The sequence below is a fragment of the Galeopterus variegatus genome, unplaced genomic scaffold, assembly GCF_000696425.1.
Source record: "Galeopterus variegatus unplaced genomic scaffold, G_variegatus-3.0.2 Scaffold1559, whole genome shotgun sequence".
NCBI classification, from domain to species: domain Eukaryota; kingdom Metazoa; phylum Chordata; class Mammalia; order Dermoptera; family Cynocephalidae; genus Galeopterus; species Galeopterus variegatus.
In genome coordinates this window covers 93158-108214 of record NW_007727670.1, presented here as the reverse complement: position 1 = coordinate 108214, position 15057 = coordinate 93158, and the positions used below count along the sequence as shown (strand labels likewise).

The following is a 15057-nucleotide window of genomic DNA, read 5'->3' as shown; positions in this document are numbered from 1 at the left end:
CTCAGCCAGTGAGTGGGAACCGGTCTATACGTGGGATCCGAACCCTCGGACGGGAGCGCCGCCGCGCTTCCCAAGCGGCGCACTATCCAGTGCGCCACCGGGCCGGCCCCACTAGTCATTTTCTATATCAGGGGCTGACAACCTTTTTTCTGTGAAAGACCAGACAGTAAATATTTTAGGCTCTGTGAACCAGACGGTCTCCATTGCAACCACTCCACTCTGCTGTCCTAGCGTGAAAGCAGCCACAGATGATCTCTGAACCAATGCACCTGGGCTGTGTTCCAATAAAACTTTATTTACAAAAACAGGTAGTGGGCGCCTGTTGAATTCTGCCACTGTTATCTCAAAGGACTCTCAGACCATCAATAGAACAGCGTTGGCATAAGCTTTAAAAAAGAAAAAAAGAAAACTACCGTGACAGTGTCTTTGCCCAGCCTGTGTGCAGGGCCACAGCCCATGGCTCTCACCTCAGCCGACTCTCAGGGAAAACTAGAAAAGAGTGAATGCACCTGCGAAGCACAGGGATGGGACGTTCTTCGGTCACACTTGCCACAGGGCCTACCTGTCACCATGGCCTTGATCTCATCGAGGACGGGGATCACTTTAGGTTTCAGATGTTCACTGATTTTGTCTCCCAGCAATAAATTAATATCTGAAGTCAAAGAAGCATAAGGGACCGTGAGGGGGGCTTGTTCACCTCCACAGTCCCACCCTCATCCTCCTCGCCCTGCGGGACCCCACTGGCCTGGAAAACCAGCTTCAGTCTCTGTTGCTGTGAAATCCCTCTTTTCATGCCAGACCCCGTTTAGGTATTGACTCTTGTGTGGAGATTTCATCACACACTTCCAAGTCCCCACACCAGCTGTCCCTCAGTGACAAAGTCACCTCCACAGACTGGGCCTTTATTTGTGCAGGAACATGGCGTTTTATCATCTTGAGAGACTGGGGATTCTCCACTGTGATGTTATTGACATATGGGGCCAGATAACTCTGTGGTGGGGGCTGTCTTGTGCACTGCAGGAGGTTTAGGTGCTTCTCTGGCCTCTGCCAAGAGATACTGGTAGCATTGCATGCCCCCCAACCCTGCACCTCATTGAGACAACTAAAAATGTCCCTAGATGTCACTGAATGTCACCCCCAGTTGAGAAGCACTAAGCTAAGTTGTATGTGACCTCCCTGTGGCATGTAGGGAATAGCACTGTCCACCAGTCCTCTTCCAAAGCCCACTGGTCCCTCTGAAACCTCACTTCTGTCTTGAACAGGGTACCCGACGGTGGCACACTGTCTGTGGCACACGGAGCATGAAGAACAAGCACTTGTGACTATGAGAAGGTGAAAGCTTTACAAAACAGTGTACAAGGAAAAAACCCCCAAAGTCCTGCAGAAACTTTCAATAAATGCTAGATTCTAATCATGGAGTAGCAAATTGCAAATTGTCAATAAGTCTAGGGAATTACCTTTTCTTTTTTCCTCTTACTTTCACCTACTTCATTTCTTAGTCCATGTTTTATGAGAGGTGACTATAGCATCTTTCAGCCAAAACAAACAAAGAAACAAACAAAAACTGGAGACAACCTTAAATTTTACTCACTGTTCAGATCTGAGAATGCTTTGTCCTTGGTGGTGTCGTACTGAGCCAATATATACTTAATTTGCTGGAAAAAAAAAAAATGACATGTAACCTGCTCTTCTAAAGTCCAAAGCCACAATAAAAAGACAATAACAGGGTATTTAACACAGAAATATTATCCTGAACCACAACATTTTAAAAAGAAATAACCAGCAGGTTCTTAGAGATTGTTTCTATCTTCTGACACCCAGACTTCTTAATAACACTCCAAAGCTTATACTGGTTTTGAACTTAATTTATTATTTCACACGATTCTGTGGATTGGCTGTGGGGATCTTCTTGTCGAGCCTGGCTTGGCTGGGGACAGGTGGGCCCTGCTCTCTCTCTGTATGGCCTCTTATCTTCCAAGCATCCAGCCTGGGGTGTTTTCACATGGTAGTCCCAGGGGAGGAAGTACCAAGGATTGGAGGTCATTTGCAATCTACCTCACTGGGTCTCTTTTATTTAGTGACTATTACCAGCTGGCCTTTGATGTGCCTGCCTATCTTCCTGTCCACCGTAGCTCTGCAGCCCCGTCTCCCCACGCCCTCTGCAACACGGGGTGTTAGCATTTTGAAATAACTACTGCAATCTTCTCAGTGAAAACGTGCATTGGTGTTGACATTTTCATTTCTCCAATTACTTGAGTAAGGTAAAACATCTTATTCTGTTTGGGGCCAGTTATGTTTCTTCTGTAAATTGTCTATGCACATTATCTGCCCAGTTTTTATAGACTTAGTAGAGTTCTTCATATATTTTGGACCAAGTTTCCCCCAAAAGTCATAACAATGTACTATTTTTTGAGATTATGAAAGCAATCCCAAACTTCACCAGCCATAATTGCCATCTTCATTTTGCCAAATTTTTAGGAAAAAAGTTTTTCTTTGGAGTCTTTGGAATGACAGGTAAAAAATATTATGATTTTTTTATTCACAGATTGGGAAAAAGAAACATTTCCCTCTGTTTACAGGCTATAAAAACTATGGATAAAATTGACTTCTCTATTCTCAATATTTTTAAATGCCTGCCTTTATTTCTAAGTGTTTTTTTTTAAAAATATTTACTGTTTTAATATTTTTTGAAAATATGTACTGTATTGATATTTTTAGAATATAATAAACTTGGAATAGCACTTCTTGTATGAGGAGGCCCGTGGATTCTGGGGACTCTTACTAGTGAATCCAGGAGGAGGGTGACCTCCTCCCCATATCGGTTCCCATAAGCATCATATATTTAGGTTGGTTTTTGCACAGACACACTCTTCAAAACAATGTTCAGGGGCCGGCCCGGTGGCGCACTGGATAGTGCGCCGCTTGGGAAGCGCGGCGGCGCTCCCGCCCGAGGGTTCGGATCCCACATACAGACCGGTTCCCGCTCACTGGTTGAGCGAGGCGCGGGAGCAACACCGAGGGTTGTGATCCCGTTGTTGCCGGTCCTGGTCCGGTATGGGCGCAACACTGAGGGTTGCGATCTGTTGCCGGACACGGAAAAAGACAAAAGACAAAAAAAAAAAAAAAACAATGTTCGGCATAGGTATGGTATCAACATGCTTCTGGGTTCAGCAATTGCATTCCTCTTCCCCAAAGACAACTTGTGTGGGTGTGTGTGAGTGTGAGCATGTGTGTGCTGTGTGTGAGGGAAGTGTGTGTGTGTGTGTGTGTCCTTCCCAAGGAATTTGACACACCTATACAGATCTTGGCAAATGGGTTTCATTGAAGAAAGGTTTTGTTACAAGAGCAACTTAATGCACAAACCATGGGGAGTTAACTATACTGCCAAAAAGAAAGGATAACAGCACCCAAAGACTTTTCTTTAAAAAAAAAAAAAAAAGAACAAAAACATGGGAACTTTAAAATTAAGTATTTTTATAATGTACTATAATTTTATGTTATATCTCAATGAAGCAAAATAAAATAAAAACACCATCTGAAATTATGCTTTTGTACTCTCTTGAAAATCACTTGCTGGGCTTTTATTTTTTCATCTACAACATTAAAAGATAACACTAGTCCCCATTGATTCACTGGGTTTCTAGAAGGTTCAAATAAGATTCCAAATATACACAGGAACTCTGAAAAGCCAAAAATACAAAGTGCCATAGGATATATAGATTGTGGTTTTTACCTCTGTAGGTTCATTCAGCAAAGTTCGCAAGTCTTTGAAATTGCTGTTTGCAAGTTTCCGAGTCTTTCTCACGCGGTTCCTTGCATGGCTGTTTGCCACGACACTGTAGAAGATACCAAAGCTGCAGGAAAAGGAAGGGGGAAAGGAGACTACTTACTGAGGAACCTGTGGCCATCTGACTTGCAGCAGGACAGCAATTTCCTCTGCCCCCCGCCCTCTCCTGGGACAGTCTTCTCGCTAAAAATGGGGCCACAAAACAGGACTCAGCCCTCTCAAAGACAAATTTCCACTTAAAGTATCCTGTTCAGAATGACTCTCTGAATGGCATACTGTTCACAATCAATGGTGGAGGAAACAGAAGTGACAAAGGTTACAAGGCAGCCTGCATGACCTAGTCCCACTCCTGCCCAGATGTGTGTACCCTCCCCTCCACGTACACACAGACACACGCACGACTCTGCTCCCCCAAAGACTCCAGGGAAAAACATCAGGATGACGGGAGTTACTTGGGCCTGCTAATGTTTGGTTCCTCTAATTGTCTGTTAGTTTCTGTATTGTCCGGGTTGAAAAGAAACAGTTAGTTTAGCATTAAAATGCTATATGAGAAGCCACACTCAATAGTTACTGGATTCTCTCACTTATATAAAGTACAAACACAAGCAGAATGAGGGTGTTAAAAGTCAGTGGTTATACTTGGGGTAGTGGTGGCTAATGGCAGAGCGTTCTGTTCGCAGGTGTATTCACTTCATGGAACTTCATGAACATGCACTCATGTAAAGGACGCTTTCCTCATATAAAATAGACTTCAATACAAAGTTCCAAAAATACCTATGAAAGGCATCTTGCAGGAAAAGCTACTTTACGTGCAAATAAAAAACATATTTTTCAAGCCATCTAAAATGTCTACATTTAATAATTTTTAAGAGTTCTTAATGTCGACTAGTTACTAACAATCCTTACACTCAAATTCATTCGACCATTTGGTTTATTTTGCGGCTTTGAACATTAAGATGTTAAATTTAAAAGTGCTAATTGCCATGGTCCTGTTGAATTTGGCCACTAGATGGCAGCAAAGAATTACATAAACTCTTAACAGCACAACACAAAGGTTTACCTACAGAAGCAAATAAAAAAACTGTTGGTAACCATTCAATGGAAGCTGTAGACATGTTTTTAGAACAAAGTTTTGTAAAGAACAGCCAAAGTTGGTGGAAAAAATTCAGATGCAGAAAATCAATACATGTCCGCTTCAGCAAAAGCAATGTCTTGGGCTTTAGACACACATATATTAACAGGTAGGGTGAACAAACATCCAATTTTTTGCACAAAAATCCTGTGTCTCCAAGAAACTTCTCAGTCCTGGGTTAATGGGGACAGTCACTCACCCCACTTACAGTATTAATACATTCTAAGGAGCATTGAGTCATGGCTGGTCTCACTTAAAACATTTTCCCATAGCAGTATTAAATAGATCCATTAAGTTTCCCAAACTGATCCCAAAAGTCTACATAACACGTAATGCTGAACAATATTTCCTGTGGTCAACAAGTTGCAGTCGAGTGAATGCTAGAGTAGGAACACAGAATATGGGTTCTAATCACCCTACTGCCACCAAGTCACTGGGAAGCTTAAGAAAGTCACTTTCTGCGAGTTTTAGTTGGTATTCTCAAAATTGAAAAGATCCGTTTAGATCTTCAGACCTAATTAGATAAATTAGATCTAATTTAGTTTAGATTAGTGTTTCTCAAGCTGCAAAGAGAGGGGTTACTGTGGATGTCCGCAGTTCTTTACTTTTTTTTTTTGGAAGTTTAGGTTCATTCTGATGGTAATCTTAAAAATAGGATATTAACAATATTCTGTGCCCTTTCGAATGACCACCTTATCATTCATTTTTGTCCGTCCTAAATTTGCATTGCTGTTTGTAAGGCAGACATTACACCATAGAAATAATAGTTATCAAATGACGCACTCATGCCAAATAAGGCCAAATGACTCAAAATAATGATTTTAAAGTTGTGTGAAGAGGAAAAACACGCTCACAAAAAAACAAGAGTTGAGTCACAGAATGCACCTGGACCACGATGCGTCAGGATCACCCTCTGAATATACCAGATACTCACACAGAGGGCCCTTGCTCTCTCCCCAGCATGTCCAAATCATTTCAGTCATTCATCGTACTCCAGACCCATTTTGTCATACAAGAAGACAAGGTGCACTTGGAAACAAATGCCACGTCCAAGTCCACTTCCACATGAGCCTTGCTCACTCCTCCGTCCATCCCCAGATAGAAGAATACCCTTGCCTTAAACTCCCAGAGGGTCCTCCCTCAAATTCTGATGGGGTATTTCTCACTTCATACTCTAGTTTGTTTTGATTTCCACCTGTGTTTAATTTCCCAAAAAAGAGGTGGAAACTGCTTCTTTGCGGCCTTTGCATAATGTAGTGTTGTGCACAGCGGGTGCTCAGTGAAATGAGTTTAAGCAATGGGCTTTGGTTTCACTTGGTCTATTTAGAAGACTAACAGTATGTTTGGAGTCTCTAAGTCAGAAACTGTTTTTATTCCCTCATTGAACAAATGCCTTTATTCATGAGATCACCATTCAGTAAAATCAATTGCAATACAGCATTTCAATATAACATTGAATTTCAATGCTACGTATCTAAAAATACCTCCATTTCTGTTCATCAATAATGAATCCAATTAAAATAAAAGGATTAATAATTTTTAAAAACTGTACTAAAGAGAATTCTGAAAGAGTTCAGCGAATTTCAAAGCTGATTTTCAGACCTGTACACAGTGTAAATTTTATATTTAAATTAAGGATAACAAGTCCAGAGGCAGAAAACATGAAGAGAAAGTGGGTGGCATGGGGCTAGGGGAGCTGGGAGTCAAATGAGGGGGTGGGGGCAGCTGCTCTACAGTCCTCAAAGTGCCACCGTGATGGCAGAGCAGTAGCATGACATCTTCCCAATCTTCCCATTGTCCACAAAAATCTGGAAATCTGGATTCCTATGTGAAATCTCCCTATTTTTAAATATTAGCAACTAATCAAACAAAAAAAAAACTTTAAATACTATACAGACCAATGGTTGGTCTCCATTTGCAATCTCTAATCTAAACCTTCTATTTAAACACAAACAGAGAATAAAGAAATTATGCTTTCTGTTGTTGATTTATATACTCCCTCTTATTCAGTGTATATTAAAGCAAAAAAAAAATTACATGAATTAATATTTTATTTTTTAACAACCATCGGTCAACTATTAGGATATAAGCCTACTAAGAGAAATTTAACACACAAAAGGAATAAAATTCCAGTAGGTATCAGTTCTCTGGCATTTGATATAAATGCCTCTAAACTATCAAAAACATGTGCTTTTATACTACAAAAAAAAATCTCGAATTTTTAGCAGAAGATAGGAACTTTTATTTTTATGGCATGTTAACCTTACATCCTCTATATTTTATTATAGAAAAAAAATTTTCCTCATTTATAAATAAATACAGCTTTTAAAGAGTAAAGCCTTTATAATTAGTAGCAATTTTTTCTCCTACCAATTTCTACTGACTTAATGAAATTAAGCCAATGAAAGTCAATAAATGCTTTCAGGCTGTAACTGATTTCTTATTTTTAAAAAATAATGTTTAATTTAAATTTTAAATAACTAGACCTCTCATTCACATTAAGAAAGTCTCATGATTTTCAAGCATGCCATGGCTCACTTTTTTTTTTTTTTTTTTTTTTTCCTAGAACCTTGTAACCTCCAAGCCAGGAATGGGCAATCATATCCTAGTATAAAATGAACTTTGAAAATAGCCAGCTTCCTGAAAATGATCGGGATTCTCACCACAGTAATTGTTAGCAAACCTGACTTATCATACTCAGAATCTTAGACATACACAGAAGAAGTCAAGGCATGGCTATTTTTTTTTTTCTTCTTCCAAAACCTTTCTGAAATACCAAAAAATGCAGTGAGGACAAGTGCAAAAAAAAGAAAGGAGAGGAAACCTGGCTTTTTCTGGAGTAAGGCACATCTGCTTAATCAGTCAACAGCGAGAGGTGGAAATTCAATCTTCTGTTGATGGTCAAGCAGACGACATAAACATACGTCAATGTCTAACATTCTGCAGCCGCCTTTGTAAAAGCTCAAACAGAGAAAGAACATGATCACACACATTAGAGAATCTTTCTCCTTAACACCTACGCCCTTCTCAAAACTGAAAAAAAAAAAGATTTAAAAAATTTTAATAAAAAAGGATGGATGAAAAATTAGAGCACTCAAGACTAATTTTAAAACCAACTTCTTTTAATCGTAACATTTAGAGCCACAAAAATGAAATTAAGTCCAATAAAAGGCCAGTGAACTGCTCTGGGTTTCTGAACGACTTTTGTAAAATACCATACACAAAGATCATTTAACAGCAGTAACTAATCTCTGCTGGGGTTAGCGTAAGCTCAAGGCCCTGAGTTCAACAAGAGAGAGAACTCCACTAACAACACCTTTTTTTCTCTTTCTGTTTTCTATTTCTGTTGACATGCTTTCCCCTCTTATTTTCTTCTGCTTTTGTTGACATACTTTCTTTTACATCTATTTCATCTACTTTCATTTACATCTATTTAATTTATAATTTATATATAAATTCAAGGTACTATGTGAAATCAAATTAGTTTTATTTTGTCACTTAACTTTGAACAGTTGACCAATCTTAGTTTAATTATTGAAATCTAAAATTATGATTTTCAAATTAATGTCTTACTTGGGTGGAAAAAAATTTTAATTGTATGCGTAGGATGCTATCGGATCACAGCATGTATTTTTTAAAATAATTTTCTAAACTAAAATATACTCATGAAAAACTTACATAAATTTATTTGATGGGTCTGAATTCTCAAGAATAAAACAAAAATTGTACCATTCATTTTATGTATAAATGAAAGCCAAGTTTATTTGGCTTTGTAGCTTTATTGTTTATATATTTCGGCATTTTAAACATACTGTAAATAGTTGAATTAGTTTAGAGTAAACTATAATCATATATGACACTTGATTATATGTAATGCTGATAAAAGTCCAATTTAAAAAGAGAAACCAGTACAGAATATATGTGCCACTCAAAAAAAAAAAATTGAGGGCCGGCCCGGTGGCGCACTGGATAGTGCGCCGCTTGGGAAGCGCGGCGGCGCTCCCGCCCAAGGGTTCGGATCCCACATACAGACCGGTTCCCGCTCACTGGCTGAGCGAGGCGCGGGAGCAACACCGAGGTTTGTGATCCCGTTGCCGGTCCCCGGTCTGGTACGGGGGCAACACTGAGGGTTGCGATCCGTTGCCAGACACGGAAAAAGACAAAAGACAAAAAAAAAAAAAAAAATTGAAAGCCCATTATTACATATGTAAACATTTATTCAAGTAAATGAATACCTACATGTAAAAAAAACTTCCTGAAATTACAACATATGTATTTACATCAGGTGAAAACTATTAACTTGTTAAGTAAGTAACCACTCAAAAAAGAAGTCTTAAAGGCAGTATTTTCAGATGACACTTTCCCATCTGAGCCTCACCTTTGACATCCAGGGTGTATGGAAGAGAGATACATGGCCATCCAAGTCTCTGGATAAATGAAGCATTTAAGTCTAGGCTTAGAGGGAATGCACAGGGATCTCTGTTGAGTCTGACAAGTCTTTGGGATGTTACTGACATTCTCTGGTAGCTGGGGAGGAGGTATCTACCCCTAGGGGTCTGTGCATTCCTGAGAGTACATCAAATGCAAAGCAGACACAGACAGGAACGTCTGGAATTACCATTGACCTGATATTAAGCTGCCTTTCAGAATCCAATGTGAAGAAACAGATTCAAATTATTTTCAGAGACAGAGACAGAGGCAGAAAAAAGCAGAGGCACAGAAAAAAGACATAAAGAGAGAGACAGAAACAGAAGAAGACAGACAGAAAAGAAATAGAGAAAGAGATGCCAGTTTCACAGAACAAAAGTAACTCTCTGGTCAACCAACTGCGTGTGAAGTTAGCTAACACATTCACTTGGATCCTGTTTATACATTTAAACACGTATATATTTTCAAGGTTTTTTCGTGTGTGGGTGTGTATGTGTGTGGCTGACCAATACAGGTATCAAACCCTAGACCTTGGTGTTACCAGCATCATACACTAACAAGTAACCAGCCAGTCCCACATGTGTATGTAAAGGTCAATTATTCCACTATTTTCAGCAAAAGTATGTTTTTGCTTAAATAGTCACTGCCCTGGGAATAAATGGTAATGCATTGGCTTTTGTCTGTTGTGGGGATTTTTTTGTTGTTGTTCAAGTTATTAATTTTTAGTTTAATTAATTCAATAGTAATACCCAAGACTGGTGCATAATTCAACAGAGACAAAAAGACTAGCAACAGTCAGAAGTGAGCTCCTTTCCTTTCCCTCCACGACTCTCAATTTCCTTTCTGGAGGGACCCACAGTTGCCAGTTTCCCGTCAATCCTTTCACATATGCTTTCTGCAAACATAACTGAGTATTTGCGTCTCCCTCCTTTTTTTGTTTTTTATCATAGTTACCAGGTTCTACACATGGTCAGCAACTTGCTTTTTTCACTCATCTCTTTTGGAAACTGTTTCATATCAACATGTCTAGAGCTGCCCAATCCTTTTCAATGGGTACATTGCATTCCAATGAATGGTCACCCCAAACCGTGTATCTTACCTGACCCCTGCTGACGGCTACATTTAAACACTTTTCTTCTTGGATTTGCAGCTGGCACTTCAGCTGGTAGGCCTTACTGTTTTGGGCTTAAATTTCTGAATATCACTTACTTACTAAACTGAAAAACCTTACTCGTGGCTACTGAGTAACTGGGGTTCTTGGAGAAATGACCAGGAGGATTGTGATGGCCAGCACTTGTTGTCCCTGTGTCTCCATTAGGTCGAGCATTACTCATGTAGTAGGCACTTTATTTCTGTTGCTGTATGAAACACTGATTGAGTAAATGAGGAAATGTGGAAGAATAACCAAACATCACAACAAGAAGACCAGTATCATGATGCACATTCCTCAGCTGAGGAATCTGATTTGGATTCAACAGAACATCGTTGTCATTTTAAAAGCAACGTATTTCTGATCTGTCAGTCAATTGAAAAAGTTTTGGCAGCAGCAGGAGCTGCAGTGGAAACATCCTGAATCATGACTTGTGTTCCAGACTTCAAGAGAGGGTAGCAGATTAACGGCAAATTCAAGAAAACTGGGTTTATTATGAAAGTTGATTGTATTCTACAACATTTTCAAATTCCCAGATTCAGGGACTGCACCCATCCATCAAGATTCCTTTGGAATCAACTAGCAAATCAATAAGCAAGTACAGGCTCTGCCTTCCTGCACGCTGCCTGTCTCCAGCTATTTGGGAGAAAACTGCTGTCCTGGGAGGTAAATGCTTTTTTCTGCAGTCCCAGATTTATCAGCACATCTTCAAGAGAAAAAAATACCAAAGGGCTGACTCATCAGTTACATTAGGACAGCTTCATTACAAGCTAATTTCTGGCAATAGGGACGTCTTTTTGAATCATCCCAGACAAACACTTCTGTTCTCCCTTTTCTGTTTTGTTTTTTTGTCATTGTTGTTGCTGCTGTTGTTTTGTTTTGTTTTGTTTTGTTTTGTTTTTTAAAAAAGATGACCGGTAAGGGGATCTAAACCCTTGACTTGGTGTTGTCAGCACCACACTCACCCAGTGAGCAACCGGCCATCCCTATATAGGATCTGAACCCGTGGCCTTGGTGTTGTCAGCACCGCACTCTCCCGAGTGAGCCACAGGCCGGCCCATTGTTTTAAATTCATGTGCTTAACAGTTAAAATATAAGACATCCCTCATCCCCCCACCGGTAAGGGGATCTATTTTTTAAAAAAGATGACCGGTAAGGGGATCTAAACCCTTGACTTGGTGTTGTCAGCACCACACTCACCCAGTGAGCAACCGGCCATCCCTATATAGGATCTGAACCCGTGGCCTTGGTGTTGTCAGCACCGCACTCTCCCGAGTGAGCCACAGGCCGGCCCATTGTTTTAAATTCATGTGCTTAACAGTTAAAATATAAGACATCCCTCATCCCCCCTAAAACACAATCAGTTGTTGTCCAAGAGTCTACTTGCCTTATAATTAAACAAATGGCCAAGAGGGAGATTGCAAAATATTTCCTCAGGAAGAGCCCGTTTTTCTTCTGTCGCTGGTGCATTTCTCCACCACATTTGTTAGAGCAACGACATATAAAAAAGAAACACCCCACCACAGGCATCAGAATAATAAAGAGCAGCCCGAGGAGAACACATATAAGAATCCCCATCTCATAGTAGGCGACCTGCAATTCAAACAAAAGAAAAGCATATACTGTGATGCACAATAATAAATAGAACATCTTATAGTGTACACATTTCATTTTTTTAACTTATTTGCCATCATGACTTGAATCTTAATGTGTGTGTATATATATATATACATATTTTCCACCTTGAAGCTCCTTCCTGAAACAGAGGAAGCAAAGAACTGAGTTACTGAATATGAAACCAAATGGTTACTATCTTCCTTTCAACTCCCAGGAGGATGTCCAAATGCAGGGTCAAGCTGCAAATGGCTTAATTTCAACAGAAAAGGTGTTTTGTTTGTAAATGGTTTAATAAAATCTTGGCAGAAGTACTTACGTAATGAATAATCTACACAGAGGATACTTCACACCGGAAAGATAAGACAAGTCGAAGTTATTGAAGATTTGAAGCAATTTGGATTGGAACAGTTAGTGGCAAATTCATAGTTAAAAAAGAATTCGGAATACATCTTACTATTTTTTTGAAAAAGGGTAGGATTTTAAACATGTTAAACACAGGCCACTCTGTTTCTCCACCCATACACTGAAAATAGTAATACGTACCTTGTCAGGTCATTGTGAAAATCAGAGGTGATGCACATTTAGAGATAACGTGCCAACTAAAGTACCAGGCATAGGGTAGACACATCAGAAATGGCATCTCCCATGCCATGCCCATGAGGCACATCCCCAGTAAAGTACTGGGCTTGGCAGCCCATGTCTTGGACAGTTCCTAAGTTCCTAGGAACCAGCACAACTTCTGGATACAATCATATGACCTAAACATATTTTCATAGTCACTGCTGGCTTTATTCCTGGATAAATGAAAATTAATGCAACTAGATGATGAAACTTAATGTTGTTCCAATTCATGCATGCAGTTCCTCACATATCTAAAGAATGGTAGAAAATTGCAGGTTGGCAGTTTGCAAGTAATGGACCAACTAGATGGCAATAGGTCCTGAAGCCAAGCTGAGCAAAGCAAAACAAAATGCAAGTCTTGTTCCTAGAAGCAAATATAATGTCTTGCAGGAGAGCTCTGGAATTGGACTCAGGAGACCTCATTACATCCCAGCAGGTGGTGTCTAGTTCCCTAACTGGGAAAGTGTGACATTAGCATTAACCTCATAAGCATATTGGGAGGGATAGATAATTCAATGATTTAATGTGAAAACAACTATCCAAGTGCCCAGCACACAGTAAATATTCAAATAAATAGTGGTTAACTGTATGACCAAATGCTCAAGAGTATTAAGTCAGCAGCACATGGCACTTGAATATCATCTACTTCAATATTAAGATTAAAATGCTAAAAAGAAAAAAAAAATGTGGCCAGATTTTGGTGCATTTATCAAGTGCACACTCGTGCTTTAGCTACCCCCAGTCTCATGTCCACGAAGAATCATTATTAGCCTATTCTTTAACCATTCCTTGAGAACTAACATCATTGGCCATTTAAGAAATCAGTCCAGATGCTCCAAACTCTCACCTACATTTTTGCTATTATTTCTCAGATACATATATATATTTCTCAGGATATTTATTCTAAGTTATTTACTATTTTAAAGGCATTTTAAGTCCTTTTTGAATCCAAGAAGGCACTGAACCCAAACCTAGGAGACAGGAGATAATAAAACATTTTTTTCTTTTTTTTTTCCCCCTTTTTGTCTTTTTTCGTGACCAATAACGGGATTGCAACCCTCGGTGTCGCGCCCGTACCGCGACCGGCAACAGGATCGCAACCGGCAACGGGATCGCAACCGGCAACAGGATCGCAACCCTCGGTGTCGCGCCCTCACCACGCTCAACCAGTGAGCAGACCGGTCTCTATATGGGATCTGAACCCTCGGTGTCGCGCCGCCGCGCTCCTGAGTGCGCCACCGCGCTCCTGAGTGCGCCACCGGGCCGGCCCAATAATAAAATGTTTTAAATGCACTCATTTTAGCTCCAAATACAAATTTTATATTTTACACACAGCCTTTCTGATGGTATTGACTAAATGTCAGACAGTATCAGGAACAATATATGTCATTTCAGGAGTTCACTTCTAGGCTGAAATCTAGCCAAGGTCTGGCAGTGCTTGAATTATCTTCTGGTGCACCAATATCTTTGATCACTTTGTAGATTATGCCGAAGATGAGGCTGAGATTTAAATGTACAGAGATATGTCACTATCCATTTGTGAACTATTAAAATTAAAAGGGAAAATTAAAGATGATGGCAGAAACAAAAAATCACACGGTGAAGACCACCGTGAAGAACAAAGCGACAGAAGTGTCACCACCTGCCAGCTTTAGACACACAGCAACAGGAACCAGTCAGCAGACCTTACCTTCAGAGCCAAGATCACACTTTCTGGCTGTGGGAGGCAACGCAGTTGAGGAATTTGTGTGTGGCAGAGGCAGCATGCATCAAGAAAACAGACAGAAGAAGTCACATGAGTGATTAACCACAACACGAACTGTAACATCCCGCACAGGGAAAACCAAGTGACAGAAGGATCAACACCAGAGAGCAACGTAAAACTTGAGGGTGCATCAGAGAAACAGTGTTTTGAGTAGAGTCGAGTTCTGGAATTCACATTTGAATTTACATTTGGATTTCTTGAAAGGCTCTTTATCAGTATGCTAACCAGTTATGGAAAGGAACTAGAGGGAAAGTTACAAATGCTGAACACACTAACCATGAGATGTTCATAAAACAGAGAACCAGCGGCTGCCTAGAATCCCAGAGCCAAAGGCCACAGCTTCCAAAGTGTCCCTTCTAAAATAAAAGTCTGATGGTGTCGTTCTCCTGTTTAATAGTGCTCAGTGTGGTATATTAACTAATCTGTTCCCGACCATCTTGGTCCCCAGAAAGTGTCATGTGCTCTCCCCTTTCTCACACCGGGCTCCCACGCTGCCTCCTTGCTCAGAACATTATTCCTCTGGCGAAACTCAAGTCTCAGCGGAGGTGCTGCCTCCT

At 40.1% G+C, this 15057-nt stretch overlaps 1 protein-coding gene across 6 annotated transcripts in view; it reads right to left on the bottom strand.

The window, feature by feature from the left end:
- The window catches only part of PROM1 (prominin 1), a 120008-nt gene that overhangs the window by 46923 nt on the left and 58028 nt on the right, over window positions 1–15057 (bottom strand). For all 6 annotated transcript variants that reach the window (XM_008577657.1, XM_008577660.1, XM_008577661.1 and 3 more), the window contains 4 exons: window positions 11885–12090; window positions 3734–3854; window positions 1592–1655; window positions 563–652 (listed from right to left, as the gene is read on the bottom strand). In XM_008577657.1, coding sequence (XP_008575879.1) covers window positions 563–652; window positions 1592–1655; window positions 3734–3854; window positions 11885–12090 — 481 coding nt within the window. The remainder of the gene's footprint in view (window positions 1–562; window positions 653–1591; window positions 1656–3733; window positions 3855–11884; window positions 12091–15057) is intronic.